This window comes from Mesoplodon mirus, assembly GCF_964341445.2.
Source record: "Mesoplodon mirus genome assembly, chromosome: 11".
Lineage (NCBI taxonomy): Eukaryota > Metazoa > Chordata > Mammalia > Artiodactyla > Ziphiidae > Mesoplodon > Mesoplodon mirus.
This window is the reverse complement of record NC_138987.1, coordinates 18,669,510-18,688,670: the sequence shown is the minus strand read 5'-3', so window position 1 is coordinate 18,688,670 and position 19,161 is coordinate 18,669,510. Positions and strand designations below refer to the sequence as shown.

Below are 19,161 nucleotides of genomic sequence, written 5' to 3'. Positions count from 1 at the left end.
AAAGACGTTATAGGGGGCTTCCCTGGTGGCGCAGTGTTAAGAACCCGCCTGCCAATACAGGGGACGTGGGTTCGAGCCCTGGTCCGGGAAGATTCCACATGCCGTGGAGCAACTAAGCCCGTAAGCCACAACTACTGAGCCTGCGCTCTGGAGCCCGCAAGCCACAACTACTGAGCCCGTGTGCCACAACTACTGAAGTCCATGCACCTAGAGCCCGTGCTCCACAACAAGAGAAGCCATCGCAATAAGAGGACCGTGCACCAGAACAAAGAGTAGCCCCCGCTTGCCCCAACTAGAGAAGGCCCGCATACAGCAACAAAGACCAATGCAACCAAAAATAAATAAAAATAAATTTAAAAAAATGTTTAGAAAGATGTTATATATCTCTAATTATTAAATTCACAATGGGTCCCATTCTTCTGTTATAAATCTAAAATTGTTAAATATTTAGTAAAACATCCTTCTATATACTGCCTGATGTTTAAGAGGTGCTAACATCTAGAAACCAACATTTGAAAATGGCTTACATTAATCCAAAATATATATGTAGATACCAAATAAATACTTGTTGAGTATCAGTAATCACACATTAGCTTATTTAAAATTTTGAAAGATGATGCATCACAAGGATAATGCCTACAGGTTAAAATTTTCTTTATATACATAAGCTAGCATCTGGAGTTTTCCTGTTGAACTCTTTATTAGGAGAGACATTGGGATAATCAATTGTGTCTAATTAAAGTCTGCTTATAACTGAAAGTGCCTAGAAATCCTGATGGGACAAGACATACCATAGAGTTTAAATTAATTAGCAGTCAAATCTAATTAGCAGTAATAAGATTAAGTAAGTAATAAGATTAAACATAGGTGGGGTACTAGGCAAAAACGTCAGGAGATAACATGTTTGGTTTTAAGACTCCCCAATGGGCTTCTTGCCTTCAGTCTTGCCCCCTTCATGTTACACATCCACAGAGGATTTTCATAACTTCAGCGATTTGGTTACGAACAAAAGATGGCAAAAAAACTGCAGCAACATGAAACATGCAGGAAAGAAACAGGTACTGAAAGCCATTATAGAAAAATTTCAAGGTGGGGCTTGAACTAAAGTATCTACCTAATGGAACAGAAATAAAAGATAAACATGAACAATGTTATGAATCATGGAAAGAAATCTTAGAATACAGCAGTGATTTAGATACGGGGCTATATAATGGCTTGCTAATTTGTTTTCCCATAGCCTAACTTACAATTACAAAGAGGGAAAAACCCAGACTGCATGCATAAACAAATTGGATACTAAATAAGAAAGAAAAATCAAGGAAGGGGACATAAAACAGATGCAGAAATTGAAAGACACTTGGTGGTCAAGAGGTGAATGGATAAAGAAGATGTGATAAATACACACAATGGAATATTACTCAGCCATAAAAAAGAACAAAATGCTGCCATTTGCAGTGACGTAGATGGACCTAGATAGTATTATATTTTTTTTTAAAACTTTAGTTTTATTTATCTATTTATTTTTGGCCACGCAGTGTGGCTTGCAGGATCTTAGTTCCTGACCAGGGATTGAACTTATGCCCTCAGCAGTGAAAGCGTGAAGTCCTAACCACTGGACCACCAGGGGATTCCCAGTATTAAGTTTAGTGAAACAAGTCAGACAGAGAAAGACAAATACTCTATGTTATCACTTACATGTGAAATCTAAAAAGTAAAACAAACAAATGTATATAACAAAACAGAAACAGAAGACTCACATATATAGCAAACAAACTAGTGGTTTCCAGTGGGGAGAGAAAAGGGGACAGGGCAAGATACAGGTATGGGATTAAGAAACACAAATTGCTATGTATAAAATAAATAAACAAAAAGGATATATTGCACAACACAGCAAAATATAGCCATTATTTTCTATTAACTTTAAATGGAGTATAATCTATAAAAATATTCAATCACTATGTTGTACACTAATAATGTAACATTGTAGGTTGACTGTACTTCAACAAATAAATAAAAACAAATACTGTTTTACCTTAAAAAAAAAAAGGCACTACAGGGGACTTCCCTGGTGGTACAGTGGTTGAGAATCTGCCTGCCAATTCAGGGGACACGGGTTCGAGCCCTGGTCCGGGAAGATCCCACATGCCGCAGAGCAACTAAGCCTGTGCGCCACAACTACTGAGCCCGTGCGCCTAGAGCTCATGTGCCACAACTACTGAGCCCATGCGCCTAGAGCCCATGCTCCACAACAAGAGAAACCACCACAATGAGAAGCTCGCTCCCGCTTGCCACAACTAGAGAAAGCCCGCATGCAGCAACGAAGACCTAACACAGACAAAAATAAATACATAAAATAAATAAATTTATTTTTTAAAAAAAGGCACTACAGTGGTCCAAAAAAAATCACAGATTTTTTTCCTTGGGAAATTGATACAGAAATATCACTTGTATTACAGAAAGATTATTAAGGGAGGGGCTTTTTTAAGACAGGAAAAGAAGAGCTGTGCTTTGTTATAATGAATTTAAAACTTTGGACAGTTATCTAGTTAGTAATATTCTAAGAACCATGACATTGGGAATAAGGCTGAGGAAATTAAAAAATGTATAATGGAGCAGGTTGCATGTCATCTAGATAATGAATGTAACTGAAGCTCTCAGAACAAATTTTAGCAAGACATGGAGTATAAGGCAGAGCCCTGAGGAATCTCTACTGTAACTACAGATAAGGGAGAAAGTACCTTCTAAAGAGAAACTAAAAAAGTAAACCAAGCTCCAGGTCCATACATGCACCTGCTTTCAGAACTGCTCCCCACCAGATGATCCAGAGTCTTCAGACTCAACATAACCAACAATAGGTTCATCTTCCTCACTCTCTACTGTTTCCCCGCTTGTATGAGTGGCACCACCATCCACCTGAACACCTCTGTCAGAAACTTGAGAGGTCTCCTATCTCTCTCTTTAACTTTCCCCCTTTCTGTTCCGTTGCTGGTCCTTTCATGTAGGTCTTCAACAAATTTCACCTGGACTATTGTAACAGTTTCATAGCAAGTCCCTCTGACTCCAATCTTTCCATGTATCACCTTATCCCAAATACAGAACCTACTTAAGGATTTCCTAATGCATAAACTTTGGGGATGTCAGTTTGATTCTTAGAATTTGGCAATGAAAATAAAACCTAAACTCCTCAGCACGACACAAAATCCTTCATGAGACCCTTCTTACGTTCCCTCCTCATATTCTGGGTCCCATCCGGCTGAACTACTTGCAGTTTCCCCAGCTTACTCTATGACATACTGTGCTCAGCCTGTGAAGCCTTTTCCCCATTCGGCATGGCTAACTCCTAACCATCCTTCAAATGTCAATCTCTTGATTTGTTTATTTACTCTACTATCTTCCTTCCTTGACTATAAACAACTGACAAACAACGATTGTGTTTTTGATCACTCATCACTTCAAGCAGCTCGATGATTGCATATTCATTAATTCCATAAGCATGTCCTGCCATAAATGTGCCAGCCCAGTGCTAGTTACTGGGTGAATAAAAGCAAAGTGAATAAAACAAGTGAATAAAAACAAAGTTTGCTTAAACAAACAATTTTAAAAAGCCACTTCTTGGTTTTAGTTTCTTAGTTTAGTAGGGAATAAGATAGATATGAAAGAAATAAGAATCAAAAGAAGTAAACAGGGTTTCCCTGGTGGTGCAGCGGTTGAGGGTCTGCCTGCCGATGCAGGGGACACGGGTTCGTGCCCCAGTCCGGGAGGATCCCACATGCCGCGGAGCGGCTGGGCCTGTGAGCCATGGCCGCTGAGCCTGCGCATCCGGAGCCTGTGCTCCGCAACGCGAGAGGCCACAACAGTGAGAGGCCTGCGTACCGCAAAAAAAAAAAAAAAAAAAAAAAGAAGTAAACAAATTAAACTCAGAATTAGATACGAGGTAAGAATCAATGTAATAAAATGTGAGTACTGGGAAACAGAGGGGCAACTGTAGTTCCTAAAGGAACTGAAAAATATATATACTGTCCAATCATTTGCTGTACCCCAATTTTTTCTGCAATAACTCAAAATCTGTTAAATAAATGGATAGAGGGCTGAGGACAAGATGAAGTATTCATCAAGAAGATGAATAAAAACAATACATAAAATGACTACATCATGGAATGGAAAAATTTTCAAGAACTCTTGCAAAATTCCCTGAAAGCTTTGGTTAAACTCCCCCACTAAAATAAAGGGAAAGAAGTACTATTTCATTTTAGCCACTCTATATATGTAGACTTAAAAATACAATTTAATAGGTGATCATACTGGGTGTTAATTCCTTCATACAAAGTACAACCTCAGAAGTTTGTTAATAGAAGGAAAGTTATTTCTATAGTGTTCAGTGAGAGTTGAAGAAGAAAAGAAAATAGAACTTACTGTCCACGAGGATACCAACGGTGCTTAGTAGTAAAGAACATTTTGCTAAGTTGTTCTATCATGGGTCCTTGCTCTAAATATTCACGTTTTTCTTCTAATCTGGTTTTCAGCACTAGATCATGTGTTTCTTCATAATTTTGCACAGGATCTGGCCGAGGGATAGGCTGCAAAATAATCAGCAATGAACAACATCAAAATGTAGGAATGTTAGCCAGCATCTGATTGAGTTTACAGTAAAATAATTACCACACTGAGTACTTCATTATCGTACCTAAAGGTGGGTAAATAAGTCATCAGAACAGTTTCACTTAGCTGCGCTATTCATTAAAGAATCAGAATTTTTTTTTGGTCACACCATGCAGGATCTTAGTTCCCTGACCAGGGATCGAACCCGTGCCCCCTGCAGTGGAAGAACAGAGTCCTAACCACTGGATCATCAGGGAATTCCCCAGAAATATTTTTCTTCTCATATCAAGTTTTGGGTTCCCTTTCCAATAATAAAGTTCTTATTTAAAGTTATTTTCCCCCAATAATAAAGTACTTATTACTTTAGTTTCTATTTCTCAAAACTATAAATTGTGCCCATTATTATTTTTTAACTTAAAAGTTTAGTCTCTACCTTGCATACCATTAAAGTGAGATACAATGAAAAACCTTTAATAGAAAATGATATTTCTTATATCCAAAAGAAGCAGGAAATTTTTCAATGTTTTCATTTTAGGTGCCTGAAATGCCATCAAATGATGCTTTATGGTAATTCAAGTAGTTTTTTCCCCCAAAGACATTAATTACTAAAAAAAACTCATCTCCTCCCAACACATGAGTGATATAACATATGCCCATCAGCAACGCTGGCTGACTAAAGCCCTTAAAAATCAGTGTCTTGGAAAGTCAAGCTACCTATATTTTAAATATTAAGTGATAACATATGTAACACGAGACTGTAACATTGCCTTGCTTTACAAATACCATAGATATGTATTACAACACAATGAAAACCTGAATTTACCATCAAAAAGGAAACAATTCAAACACAGATGTCTTCTTTACATTCACACACTATTAATGACAACCGCTACATTCTACCACTGTACTGAATGTTACAGCATGGACTCATATTTATTTAGTTTATGTACAGGAAAAAATAAAACCTCTTTAAAAGGCAATACATAGGTACATGATGGTGGCACAACTGACTAAGTACTATAGAGATGCAAATTAACAAAGATATTAGTGAGAAATAGAACAGGAGCCAAGTCAGAGCCTTGTCACAGAGTGCAGAATGAATTCTAGAAGGAATAACAAACATTATAAATAAAGCAAGGTAGGTAAAAACATACAATAAGCAGGTGATCTTAAAAAATGGATCTCGAGAAATCACATTATGAAAAGCTTTCAAAGTTAGATTTAAGTGTAACAATTTGATTTAAGTAGAAATAAGGAATCACTTCCTTAGTGTGGGAGGGAATAAGGAGAAAGTATAGTAAAGAGGTTAAGAACTGGGCTTTGGTCAATAACTACTATCTCTGTGACCTTGGAATAGTTATTTAAGCTCTTAATCTCCCTTTCATAAAATCTAAGGAGTAATTATCTACCTAATAAGGGTTTGATGAGGATTAAGTGAAATGATAACATGCTGAGCTGTCCCTCGTACTCTTTGAGTTCAATAATGGTAGGTAGCTGTAACATTTATTTTAAGGCCTCAAACAGGAAAACAGTGATATAAATTTATTTAAAGAAAAAGTGCTCCTTAGACATTTTAAGTAATTTTATATGATCATCTCTTACATGTAGAGTGAAATATTAATATTTGTGTCTTTGCAAGTTACTATCAGACCCTGAGGTATACTAGTAAATGCTAGATTAGAGCCTATAGTTTTCTCTCTTTTAGGTTACTCTACTTGTTGCTAAAGATCAAATGTTTTAACTACTATCAAACAGTTATTTTCAAGTGTTAATAAATGTTCATTGTCTCTCTTCCTATTCCCAACAGGCTCAATTCTAATATATCACAAATTCTCTCTGCTTTGTATTTCTTTTCCAGGCACACAGATAAAAGACATTGGAATTAATGGCTTCTTAGAAGTCTAAACCAAAAGCCTCTGCAGACTCAGAACTGATTTTTAGGTTGTATTTGATCTCCTTGATCAAACTTCAAAGAAAGGGTACATGAATATTTCAGTAAAAAGTAAAAACTAAAACAAAACTGAATGTCAACTTAAAAAAAAACATTCAGAACTGTCATCCTGAATTTCCCTTGTTTTTCTTAAGAATTTTCAAATTTGACTTTTGAAATTTTCCACTAAATCAACCACTAAAAAGAATTTTGAGTACTTACATTTTTACTTTATTTTTCCAAATCATTATTTCTTGCCCCTGGTTTAAAATCTTTATCTTCCTAAACTAGAAATCCTAAATTCTAGAAAAGTATTTTTAGTTGTAATAAAACACATACCTAGCCGAAACAGAAAGAAGGATCTTTTTACCTGGATTCATGGAAAATAATCGACATCTTTTAGATTCAAATGTAAATTACCAGAAAACCAAAGATACAAATCATCTTAACTTTCCTAAAGCCAGTGTCAGTAGGTATTTCTACTTATGACCAGGATCTCTGTATGCAATATGCTTTCCAGGGCCTAGAGAATGAAAGGGCCCACTAGAGTTGCAGCTCCTTCCTTGAGAAAAGAAGAAAATCAAATCTAAATTTTAAGTCACCTTTAAATATAGTTATTTAATGTTATGTACTATCTTCATGAAATTTGTAAATCTGATTCAAAAGGAACATATTTTAACAGTAACATGTTTTCGAGAATGTTTCTTATTGTAAATAAAGTCCAATCTATAATTTATTACTTTAGGAACAAAAAATTTCCATGCTTCTCCATGTAAATATCTCTTAGCCTTAAAACAGAAAACTCTTAAGCATGAAGAGAGGGGGCCAAATTTATTTATTTAATCAATAATATTTATTGTGCACCTACCAAGTACAGGTATTATTCCAGGTGCTGAGGATATAGCAAGGAACAAAACAGACAAGCCCCTGTCCTCACGGAGCTTACATTTTAATGGAGGGAGACAGACAGAAAAGCAAGAAAATATCCAGTGCGCCAGAAATGATAAATGCTATTAAGAAAAGCAAAGCAAAGTGAAGGACAATAGGGATTCCAGGGGCAGGGGTACTATTTTATTTTATTTTATTTTATTTTATTTTATTTTATTTATTTATTTTTTTTTGCGGTACGCGGGCCTCTCACTGTTGCGGCCTCTCCCGTTGCAGAGCACAGGTTCCAGATGCACAGGCTCAGCGGCCATGGCTCACGGGCCCAGCTGCTCCGCGGCATGTGGGATCTTCCCGAACCGGGGTACGAACCCATGTCCCCTGCATCGGCAGGCGGACTCTCAACCACTGCGCCACCAGAGAAGCCCAGGGGTACTATTTTAAATGTAGTGGCAAGGAGGGTCTCTAGGTAACAAATATGGAAAGATCTAAAGGAAAGGGAATAAACTATGAGGATTTCTGGGGGAAAAGCATTCCAGGCAGAGGAAGCAGTAACTATCAAGGCCCTGAGGCAGGTGCTTCCTAAGTACGTACTTTAAAGAACAGCATGGAGGCCAGTGTGGTAGCAGTAGAGTGACTCGTGTGAGCTGACAGGAGTGATCTCCTGGACTAGAGAGAGGAATACTGAGGACACGGGAGAGCAGACAACTGATACAACAGAGGGAGTTCAACAGAAAAAGAGGCAGGGAGGGGCTTCCCTGGTGGCGCAGTGGTTGAGAGTCCGCCTGCCGATGCAGGGGACACGGGTTTGTGCCCTGGTCCAGGAAGATCCCACATGCCGCGGAGCGGCTGGGCCCGTGAGCCATGGCCGCTGAGCCTGCGCGTCCGGAGCCTGTGCTCCGCAACAGGAGAGGCCACAGCAGTGAGAGGCCCACGTACCACAAAAAAAAAAAAAAAAAAAAAGAAAGAGGCAGGGAGATGGGTATGTATGCAAGGGAGTGATTATGATGATGACCATGGAATCTATGCTGGGTAAGGAAAGAAGTGAGAATGTACAAGATACATGAAGGACTGTGAACAAGTGGTTCGATCAACTGATGCAGGTCTTCATGAGGGGATGAATAATTCCTGAAGCTGGGAAACTAGGGGGAGTTGGTAGTAAGCTAGTGGAATTCTTAAAAATCTAGATTGGGAGGAAGGAGGAGGAGTTATTTGTGATTAAAGCATCTCTAGGGTACAACCACAGGAGTGGGGCTCCACTCCCATGCAGAAAAAAGATCAAAAAGTTAAGAGGCTGGGGGTAGTAGACAGATCATCTACATGGACGCTGAAATAACAAAGAATTAGGACACAGTGTTGGAGAGTGTGAGAGTACATCTAAAATCTTCAAAGAAGAGTGGGGGGATGGGGGCACGTGAGGGTGAGGAGAAGTGAAATGCGTGATGACAGATAACAGCAAAAGAAAAAAGATAAGTAGATGGTATGGTTTAATGATACAAACTACAAAGCTAGAAATTGTTATGGAGGAGGAAAGATGATCTGGATATGACAGTGAAGAGCCACAGGGACACCTATTCCATCTCTATGCTCAGTAGTAAAAGGGTTTAAGAGAGAAAAGCACAACTACTTAAGAGTGCTAGGGAAGCAATGACACCAGAGTACAGCTAAGTTTCTGTTAGAGTCAGAAGGTTTCAACATTCTGGAAAAAGTTAAGGTTATGAGAGATTTTAATGATGACAGTAAGTTCTAAAAGTACAATGGAAAAGTTTTGAGAGTTGGGAAAGATAGGAAAAGCATCAGATTCAGGGATGCAAAGAGCCATATGGGGATGAGAGTTTGGATACTGAGAAATGACCACACAGTCCTGGGCTTCTTAGTATAAACTGCTAAAACAAGGATAAAGCACGTAACCAGAAATATAACAAAAAATAACAATGTAAGAAGGCACAATATAGTATGAGCTAGAGGTTTACAGGCCAAAAGTCAGTGACTTACTCCTATTTTCTACACACTGTCCAAAGAAATGAAACAAAAAAGGAATACTGGAATATTGCCTACGGTATCTAGCTAGAATACAAAGCAGGCAGACAAAATGGTGAGGTTGTAAAAAGGGAATACAAACTAGTAAAATAACATTAATTTGTTTTGTCAAACCGGTACTCTGGCCCTAATCATGATTCTTAAAAATAGGTATCACTAGATGCATCATGTGACGAATTATTTTCTCCTCAAAAAGCAAATCAAACATTACGGAATATAGTAGAAGAGGGCTTAAAGAAATAAGAGGAAGCTATTCATATATAAAATAATAAAAAGACTTGGGTCAAATTAAATTATATTAAAAATAAAAACAAAAACTCCTTTATCTAGTGCTGGCTTTTGAAGAAATATGGCAAAAATTAAACTAGGCCACTTAAAATATATGCCCATGTTGGCCCATTAGAAAAAAATAACCAGGGGCTTCCCTGGTGGTGCAGTGATTGAGAATCCGCCTGCCAATGCAGGAGACGCGGGTTCGAGCCCTGATCCGGGAAGATCCTACATGCCGCAGAGCAACTAAGCCTGTGAGCCACAACTACTGAGCCCGTGAGCCACAACTACTGAGCCCATGAGCCACAACTACTGAGCCCACGAGCCACAACTACTGAAGCCCACATGCCTAGAGCCCATGCTCCACAACAAGAGAAGCCACCGCCATGAGAAGCCTGCACACCACAATGAAGAGTAGCCCCCACTCACAACTAGAGAAAAGCCCGTGCACAGCAACGAAGACCCAACGCAGCCAAAAATAAATAAATAAATAAATTTATTTTTTTAAAAAAACCAAAAGAAAAAACTAACTGAAAAAAGAAGAAATTCACCAAACATTAAAAGGATTATCAAAACCAACACAATATAAAAGTTATGAAACAGTACACTAAAATACAAACTTTTCATAATTTATTAGAATGCAATATATAGTAAGTAGTATGGGACAATGTGTTTTTTGTTTGTTTGTTTTTTGTTTTTTTTTGCAGTACGCGGGCCTCTCACTGTTGTGGTCTCTCCCATTGCGGAGCACAGGCTCCGGACGCGCAGGCTCAGAGGCCATGGCTCATGGGCCTAGCCGCTCCGCAGCATGTGGGATCTTCCCAGGCCGGGGCACGAACCCGTGTCCCCTGCATCGGCAGGCAGACTCTCAACCACTGCGCCACCAGGGAAGCCCGGGACAATGTGTTTTTAAAATTTATACTAGGTGTGTTTGATCCCTAGTCAGAAATCTACCAAATTTTAGACCAGAAAACTTATGCTGTAATTGTGTTTAAATGTTTCACTTTGTGTACTGAAAAAAACCTTTAGAGAAAAATGATGAAAAGAAATAAGAGAAAAATCAAAACAGTAAAATAAAAAAGCCAAAAGATCTAAACCAAATAAAGAAAATCAAACAATTCCCTTCTCTTTGGATACTGTAAAGAAGGGTGAATGGTCCAACAACAATTTAAAATTACAAGAGACTTTCTTATACATACTTTTGTGTGTTCATACGGAATGTCCACAGAAGGGTGATAGCATACTATTGTCCTGCCATCAGATGTCAAAGCAAGCTCTACTTTGCTAAAAAAAAAAAAGAATGTTTTAGAAACAGAGTTATACTGTATTCAAGGAAAAATGATTATTAGAGCCAAAATCTGTTAATCACAAATCCCTGAAGAATAAATGCCATCATGTCACTGGACTGGCAAACCAGGGTACCCATACATATTACAGGGGACAACTCATACCATCCCACACAATATGTCAGCTTAACTACCACAACAAACCTTTACTGCATTACCCACTATTTAATCTAAATTATTCTTCAAATTATTTGTTTTGTTAAAGTTACTTGTTTTCTTAACCTTTGGAAGAGATCTTCATGTTCATTCATCACTATTAATAGACCTTCTTTTCCTTATCTAAAAGCTACCTTCAAAAAGCTGTAAGGAGATTACTTAAATTATTAAAGCCGAAGATCAGCAAAATACATAATCTTCCAGGTAAAGGATCACCTGAATTTCCAATCATAAAGATTGTAGCTGAGCACTTTTTCTAGATCAGCATTTCTCCAAGCGCCTTTGGCATAATACAAAACACGTCATATAAGACGCAATCTTTTCAGGTTCAAAAGTGCTACCTATTTCCTAGTCTTATTTCATCACTATCCTAACACTTACTAAATTTACAATTAAAACTGGTGTCAAGAGGGAAGAAAATATATTTTTACTAAAATTCACAATAAAAACAATGTAACTTAAGAAAACATGTTGTAGTTTCTGCACATAAGACGCTGCTATAAGATAAAGGACAATATTTCATTCATACGTTAGTCCTAGTTCTTAGCATACTGACTAGAATAAGTACCAAATAAATTGTGGTTGAATTAAATATCTGTAATTTAGGATTATTCAATGTTAACAAAAGATAAGATAAATAACTGCTTAAGCTAACAGATACGAACCCTAAGAGAAAACCATAAAAAGTATTTAGCTTTTCCAAAAAGCTAAAGAATGTTTCAGGAAGAAAAGACAGCATTTCTATCAGCAAGTCTGTCTTACAACAAATGAAGTATTCACTGAAACACAATGATAATGATTTTTATTTAAACCATTTATAAGCCCAGACACTGGGTAAATAAGATCACTGAAATAATGTTTAAAAACAAAATTAAAGAAAGAATAATCAGAAAAGCAGAAAATACCAAAACAAGAAATAAAATTAAATCATTTCAGATAGCGCTAACGAACTTTTTTTTTCAATTGGATTTCAATACATACCAGTTATAGTCATCTGGAAGAGAAGAATACGTAGTTTTATGACAAACACAATATAAGGCTCCATCTGCAAAAACCCCAAACAGTAAGATGGATTTAGTTAATTTGAGCGTATGTCCTCACACCAATGTAAAGAAAGCTAGTTTCACTCATTCAACCACTATCTACTGTATTCACTATGAAACAGGGCTACACATGGAGCTAGGGATTCAACAAGATCCAGTCCCTGACCTCAAAAAGGGTGCAAGTCTGGTGAGAGAGAGACAAGAAAACAAACAATTCCAATATAAAGATAAGCCCTGCTAGGAAGGGTAAGCATTGGGAGTGAAAGGGACACATGGACAGATTACAGAACAGGAGTGTACAGGTTCAAGAATGCTCTTCCGGTGGAGATGATGTTTAAGGTGTTCTGAAGGATGACGGTGTAAGCTGGAGTTGTTAGGGGATGAGTACAGTGTTCCTTGCAGAGGGAATAAAAAGTGCCAGGACCAGAGGAAAGAAAGAACATAAAGTTTCTGAGTGTTCTAAAAACTTTGGTGTTGGGAATTCCCTGGTGGTCCGGTGGTTAGGACTCAGCACTTTCACTGCTGGGGTCTGGGTTCAATCCTCGCTTGGGGAACTAAGATCCCGCAAGCCGCGCGGCTCAGCCAAATAAATAAATAAATAATAAAATAAAATAAAAACTTTAGTGTGACTGGAGTGCATAGTTCATAAAGGGCGAGTGTTTAAGTAATGAAATACAAAATAAACTGTTCAAAATCAACTTTTCTTGACCAAAATGCAACATTTCAAAGCATATTTTCCGTTTCTAGAATACCTGCACATTCAAGAGCCATAACTACTTTTTTTTTAAGCTTGTGAAAGGTCCCTCTATGTTCAGAGAAATTATGTTCTTTTAAATATAAAGAAAAAACGTAAATGTAGCTCAGTATGGTTAAAAAAAAAATTCTGAATATATCTTGGCTAAAACCAAGGATCAGCTTCTCTCAGCTGAGCCACTTACTCCTCAGTGTGGAATGCTATCCCCACTTTGTTCAAATACCACTCATCTTCCAAGGGTCTAATGCTACCCTTCCATGAAATCCTTTCCCCCCTTCCTGCCCTACATCCCCCGTCACAGAAAGAGTTGTCTATTTTACATGTCCCACAACCAACACTCCACATGACAATGCTATACCATCACTGTGTCCTTTGTAATGCATCAGTTATTTATATGTATCAAAGCTGTCTAAACAAAGATGTGTTTTCCATCTTTGTAAACTCTCCTTTCCCCAAGGATTGCATATACTTAGAGGTCTAAATATAAATTCTTACTCCAAGGCATTAAAAGTACCTTAACAAAATTCATTAGTATCATAAAAGATTACTCAGCAAAATGTCAACCCCAAAATTCTATTGATGTAAAGATAACAAGATACAAAGAATTAGAAATATAACCTCATCTTTCAAAAGATTTATTAATTTTCAATTATCTGTGCTCATACAGAAGAGCATTTATTAAGACAAATCAGAGGGTAATGTAAAAATCATTTACACATATTTTATTTTCTTGTTTGACACTGTTGGGGATCTTCTTAATTATGTATGGATTAATATTAGAAACAGTTTGTATTCTCTGAATACACCAGCTAAGTGGTGTACATGTTTGCTGAAAGAAACAGGGTTGGGTGGCAGAGGCAGGAAAGACAGAATTTACCATTCTTAACTAGGCAGGAGGGAAAACTCAAGACAGCAGTATTTAGTTCAAGAGGAAACTGCAAAATTTGTACTCTGCACTAACTTAGACATTTGTTTGTACCCTCATGACATACATCACATACTACCACATCATATTCCAGGTATTGTTTCCATAGGTGTCTGTTTCAACTACAAGTCTAAATAAGTTCCTTAAGGCCAGGAATCTCACCTTGTTCATTACTATGTCCCCTATAGTTCCTACTAATAAAGAAGAGATTGCCAAACCGCCTCTAAAATGTTAATTTCTGCAGAATTAATACTTGAAAAATGCATTTGACATTTTATCAAGAGAAAAATTCTAGATATGGTTAAATATCAGAGGTTCTAAATGCATAATTAGAACGGATGCCAAAGTTAACATTAATCAATCCATATCAACTCAATGTGCCGAAAAGAATTTCAATGAGAGTCAGCTCTCCGCAGCTCCCAAGCTTTTCTTGTTTTACATATATATATTTATACACACACACATTTAATTGCATTTTGACATAATCTATAAAAGCTGATGGTCCCACTTCATTTTCGAATGTTGAATATCTTAAGTTACAACAACAAAGGCATTGTAGCAGAAAATATATTGGGAAGACATAGGTTTTGATCAGAGCTCTAATCTACCAGATATGCAGCTCCGGTTGAGCTTCTGAGGGCAAGAGAACTCAAGTTCCTTCGTCTTCAGAAAGAGAATAATGCCACGTGATAGGTAAGTTATTGTAAAATTCAAAGTTGTAAAGACCAAATGACTTCATATGCTTAAAAGCTGTAAAATTCCCACACTGACTGTATATTTTGGAAGGTTTTAAATGCTCCTTCAGCTGTAAAATTCCCACATTGACTGTATATTTTGGAAGGTCTTAAATGTTCCTTCTGGAATACAGGGAGGCCTTTTTATCTGTGCTCATTGAACTTTCCAATCACAGTTTTCTTTGCCTCTAATCTTAATGTCCTTCCTTTTCATATAAAATATCAATAGTAACAGTAATAATACTTTACCTTCAATAGTAATAATAGAAATTGTGTAGAACAAGAGGCTTAAGGATGCAAGAAGTTAGGTAGTCACTAATTACTAGGATGACTGAGTGATAATGGAATAATTTTCTGGGGTAACCCAAATTCATTCTTCACTAATCAGATATTTTGACAACTGCGATTCACTGAGATCCATTCAACAAACATTTATTTATCACCTATCATGTATGAGAGGCACTGAGGACACCAACATAGACACTGTACAAATTTACAATCTAGTTGGTAAAGTACACACAGGCAATTTTAACTTATCCAGGGGCAGATGAACTGGTTTGCAGATTAACCTAAGGGAGGACAAGTTGCTGTTTCAGGACATGAGCTAGGTAAAAACTGATGACGTCTGAGTTCCCATCAGCCTTGGGGCTGAGTTCCTATCAGGGCAAAAGGGAAACTAAGCAGCAGAGGTCTCTCACCCAATTCTCAACAACAACAAAAAATGCTCCTAGGTAATCAAGAGCTGACTACAGTTTTGTTTTCACTATGATTTTGGTGTATGCCTACAGTCTCTTGGCAATCTCCTCTGTTTACTTAATTATACTTTCATTTATACAGCTTTTTACCCTAGTCTTCAAACAACTCTTTTCCTCTTAATTCAATAAAAATGTTCAATTACAAATGGTAGTCAATACGAAACATGAAGGAAGCAATTAAGGTCAGGCAGAGATGTGTAAAAAATGTTGGCTGGGGCTTCCCTGGTGGCGCAGTGGTTGAGAGTCCGCCTGCTGATGCAGGGGACACGGGTTCGTGCCCCGGTCCGGGAGGATCCCACATGCCGCGGAGCGGCTGGGCCCGTGAGCCATGGCCGCTGAGCCTGCGCGTCCGGAGCCTGTGCGCCGCAACGGGAGAGGCCACGGCAGTGAGAGGCCCGCGTACCGCAAAAAAAAAAAAAAAAAAAAAAAGTTGGCTGAATAAACATTAATAAGCAAACCTATTGTAGCCTTCTAACCATGCCTTCTTTACAAATGGGAGAATGCAGTTCACAGACAGAGGAAAAGTAAAGTGAAAAGAAGGTTGGTCAGGAAATAAGATTTTAATAGACCATTTATATAGATCAATGTTTTGACTATCAAACATGTATTAATAGGCTTTGAAGAAAATATGTGACTATGTTTCTTCAGAAAAGAAAGGAATAAATTACATTTTTTCTTAAATTACACAGAAAAAACACAAAAGAACACACCAAAATAGTAACAATAATCACCCTGTAAGATGGAATTGTAAATCTGCCCTTTGCTAATTTTAAGAACTACTAAAAAAACAGTATGTGAAAATATAAATATAAGTGATTCAAACTAGAAAAAGTTCCTCTTTATCAATCCCTCCCTTGCCCTTGGTTAAATCCCACTTGTGGTCTACAGAGATAGTTTATTTGGTCCACATCTTTTACTCTGCATTTATACATATATACACACACACATATATGGTCGATCATCTTTTAAATGCACAATGAGATCATACGGTATATATACTGTTCTATGACATACTTTTTCCCCCTTCTATACAGAGATCTTTCCACGTTACACTCCTATACAATAGCAGGCATACACAATAACTAAATTAAATGTTCTTCAATGAACATGTATTACTATAAATTTCAAAAAGTTTAAAACTTTTTAAACATTGGACTTCCCTGGTGGTCCAGTGGATAAGACTCCGCACTCCCAATGCAGGAGGCCGGAGTTCGATCCCTGATCAGGGAACTTGATCCCACATGCGTGCCAAAACGAAGATCTGGCACAGCCCAAATAAATAAATAAATATTTAAAAAAAACACACTTTTTAAACATTAAAAAACTCACTTACTTTGAATTGGAAATAAATGTTTCAAGATAGTTCTGCTTGATATAGCCCGTTTTAGTGCTGCCAATGCCATGGTGAACCAAGATGCTTATCAGTTGGTATGAAAGATGATTTGAAGAGAAAGTGCTTTTAAAATCTGCTTCTAAAAAAAAAAAAAGAAAACTGCTTCTAGGTATACCTATGTTCACCCCTGTATAAGAGATAAAGAAAAATCAGTGTTACCTATGATAAATTAAAGTGACACAATACACTGAACACTACAAAATAGGATCACTACCGAGAACTACAGTGGCCTAACAGAACTTTTAAACAACTTTCCATTTCCAGGCAATACAGTATAAAGAGCAACATCATCAAAATGTACAGTAAGATCAGAAACCCAAGAACTATGTCCATTACTATTTCTCTTAAATGCAAACTTCTCAACACCTAGTGTAGTTCTTTCAATGAGTGCTCAGCCAATGTGTAATTACTCTTAGAAACAGTCACTCACACGTGCTACACAGAGCATTCTCCTCCTTTCATAAAGCAAATGTGTCGGTGTACAACCTCCCAGGTACCATACACAAGATCTTATCACATCTCTTAAAGGAGTATTCTGTTTCTGATTAAATGGAATATTAAACAAGAAGGCCTAGCCTTGGCTTATTAAATACTGACTTGGAAAAACACATATAAACACCCAAAGTCCCAAATAAAATTTCACCCTCTTATATAAGCTTTTTAACTTTCCAAGGTGCTTCCACTACCATTCATTTTACTCTCATCCTAATCATAAGAGGCATCTTTATTTTGATTCATGAAGAAACTAAGGTACAAAATTTAAATAAATTGCTTCCAAGAACTTCAGAGTCAATCCCTTACAAACTGGAAAAGTTTGGGCAAGTCATTAACGAAGCAACCCTCAGTTCCTTCCACAGTAAAATGGGGGAAAACAACCACAAGCTCCAGGTCTGTTGTGAATAAATGACATACATCACTTGTTTTCAATTGGGCTCGATGACTATTCCCCTCCCACCACCCCCCGCACAGTGATAAAAGCTTACTTCATCAGTCTTAGTCGCTGAACTATGCAGGCTGATTCCTTGCTCTGTCGGTACATTAGCACTGCCGTCCCTGAGTACCTAGTGTGCCTCCTACACTTTACGACCCATTTTCCTACACATTATATGCTCCCTCACAAGTCTGCGAAGTAGGCGTCTCCATTTAAAACACTAAGAATCGAGGCTCCGAAAGCTCCAACGGTTTACCTGCCACTTTACCGCTGCTTAATAGGTACTATGGGTGTAACGCAAGCCCACAGCTTCTAACCACGAAATGAGAAACAAAGCACTTTAGAGGACGTTAGGTCCCCTCTGTCCGAGACCCAGAGGTCACATTATTCACCCCAGAGAGAGAATTCAGAGGGTAAACCCCGTGGCCCGGAATTCAACGCTGGAGCAATAGAGGACTGCGGAGAGTCTGGGAGGGACTGAGGCTTGAGGAACAGGCTACCAGAACCAGACTCCACGGCAAGCGCGCGGCCACACGCCGGCCCTTCTGCAGGACGGACCGAGTCTGGTAATGCCAGAGGCTTTATCTTGCCGCAAACGACAGGCAGGAGACCTCGACAGCTGCCTATAAACTTTCTGGGCCTGCCCAGCTCTTAGGGACTCCTAGACGGGAGAAGGAGAGGGAAATGGTTACCTTGACTGCGACTCACCGCGAGCCCGCCATCTTACCTCAACCCGGGCCCTTAGAGACACCGCTCCACGCGCCTTCCTGGCTCGCGGGGCACTCTGGGAAATGTAGTCTCCGCGGGAAAGAGCCCCGGGTGCCGTGGGTAAGGCGGGGATCCATCCAACGTGCGCCCGCGTTTAGTTGCAGCAGTTTGCTTGCAGCTTTACCGGCGCTACCCAAAAAAACCAAATTCACTGTCCCCACACATATCCTTAGAAAGTAACGAACACTATTTTTTAAAGTTTATACTAATAATTAGAGCAACTTGAGATCCCTTCTTGGATGAGTTAGGTTTCCCAGGGGAAGAGGCATTTCAGGGAAGTACTGAAGCGGGGTGGGGTTGGATTTGACGTTTGAAATGGGGAAGCATGGGACAGCCTTTAAGCTATGTTCTGAGAACTGTGCTAACCGGCACAGTTATTCATTATGGGAGGAGGACGTGCAGGATCCTGGACCTCGCCATGTATCTTAGAGGGAAGAAAAGGCCCCTGGGCCTGTGCACTTTCTGTTCTCATTGCCAGCAGTGGTCTTCTCTCACTGCTTCTCATGACCACTGCCTTAGTTTATGCAGCTCTTGCTCAAATATCATTTCAGAGAGGACCACATCATTAAAATAGCTTCACCCGCCCTTGTCCCATTGCCCTCCTTTATTTTTTTCAAAACATTTACCATTAT

General features: G+C 38.4%; 1 protein-coding gene across 4 annotated transcripts in view; it reads right to left on the bottom strand.

Moving 5' to 3' along the window:
- MRPL42 (mitochondrial ribosomal protein L42) overlaps window positions 1–18,511 on the bottom strand; it is a 33,190-nt gene extending 14,679 nt beyond the window's left edge. The window contains exons 1-5 of one of the 4 annotated variants that reach the window (XM_082634827.1): window positions 18,489–18,511; window positions 16,771–16,957; window positions 12,208–12,271; window positions 10,924–11,008; window positions 4,414–4,577 (exon numbers count right to left, since the gene is read on the bottom strand). In XM_082634827.1, the coding sequence (XP_082490953.1) occupies window positions 4,414–4,577; window positions 10,924–11,008; window positions 12,208–12,271; window positions 16,771–16,840 (383 nt within the window). In that variant the 5' untranslated portion in view covers window positions 16,841–16,957; window positions 18,489–18,511. Of the gene's footprint in view, window positions 1–4,413; window positions 4,578–10,923; window positions 11,009–12,207; window positions 12,272–16,770; window positions 16,958–18,453 lie in introns of all 4 variants that reach the window. The other 3 variants (XM_082634826.1, XM_082634828.1, XM_082634829.1) reach the window with 3 other exon arrangements.
- Between the last annotated feature and the right edge of the window lie 650 nt (window positions 18,512–19,161).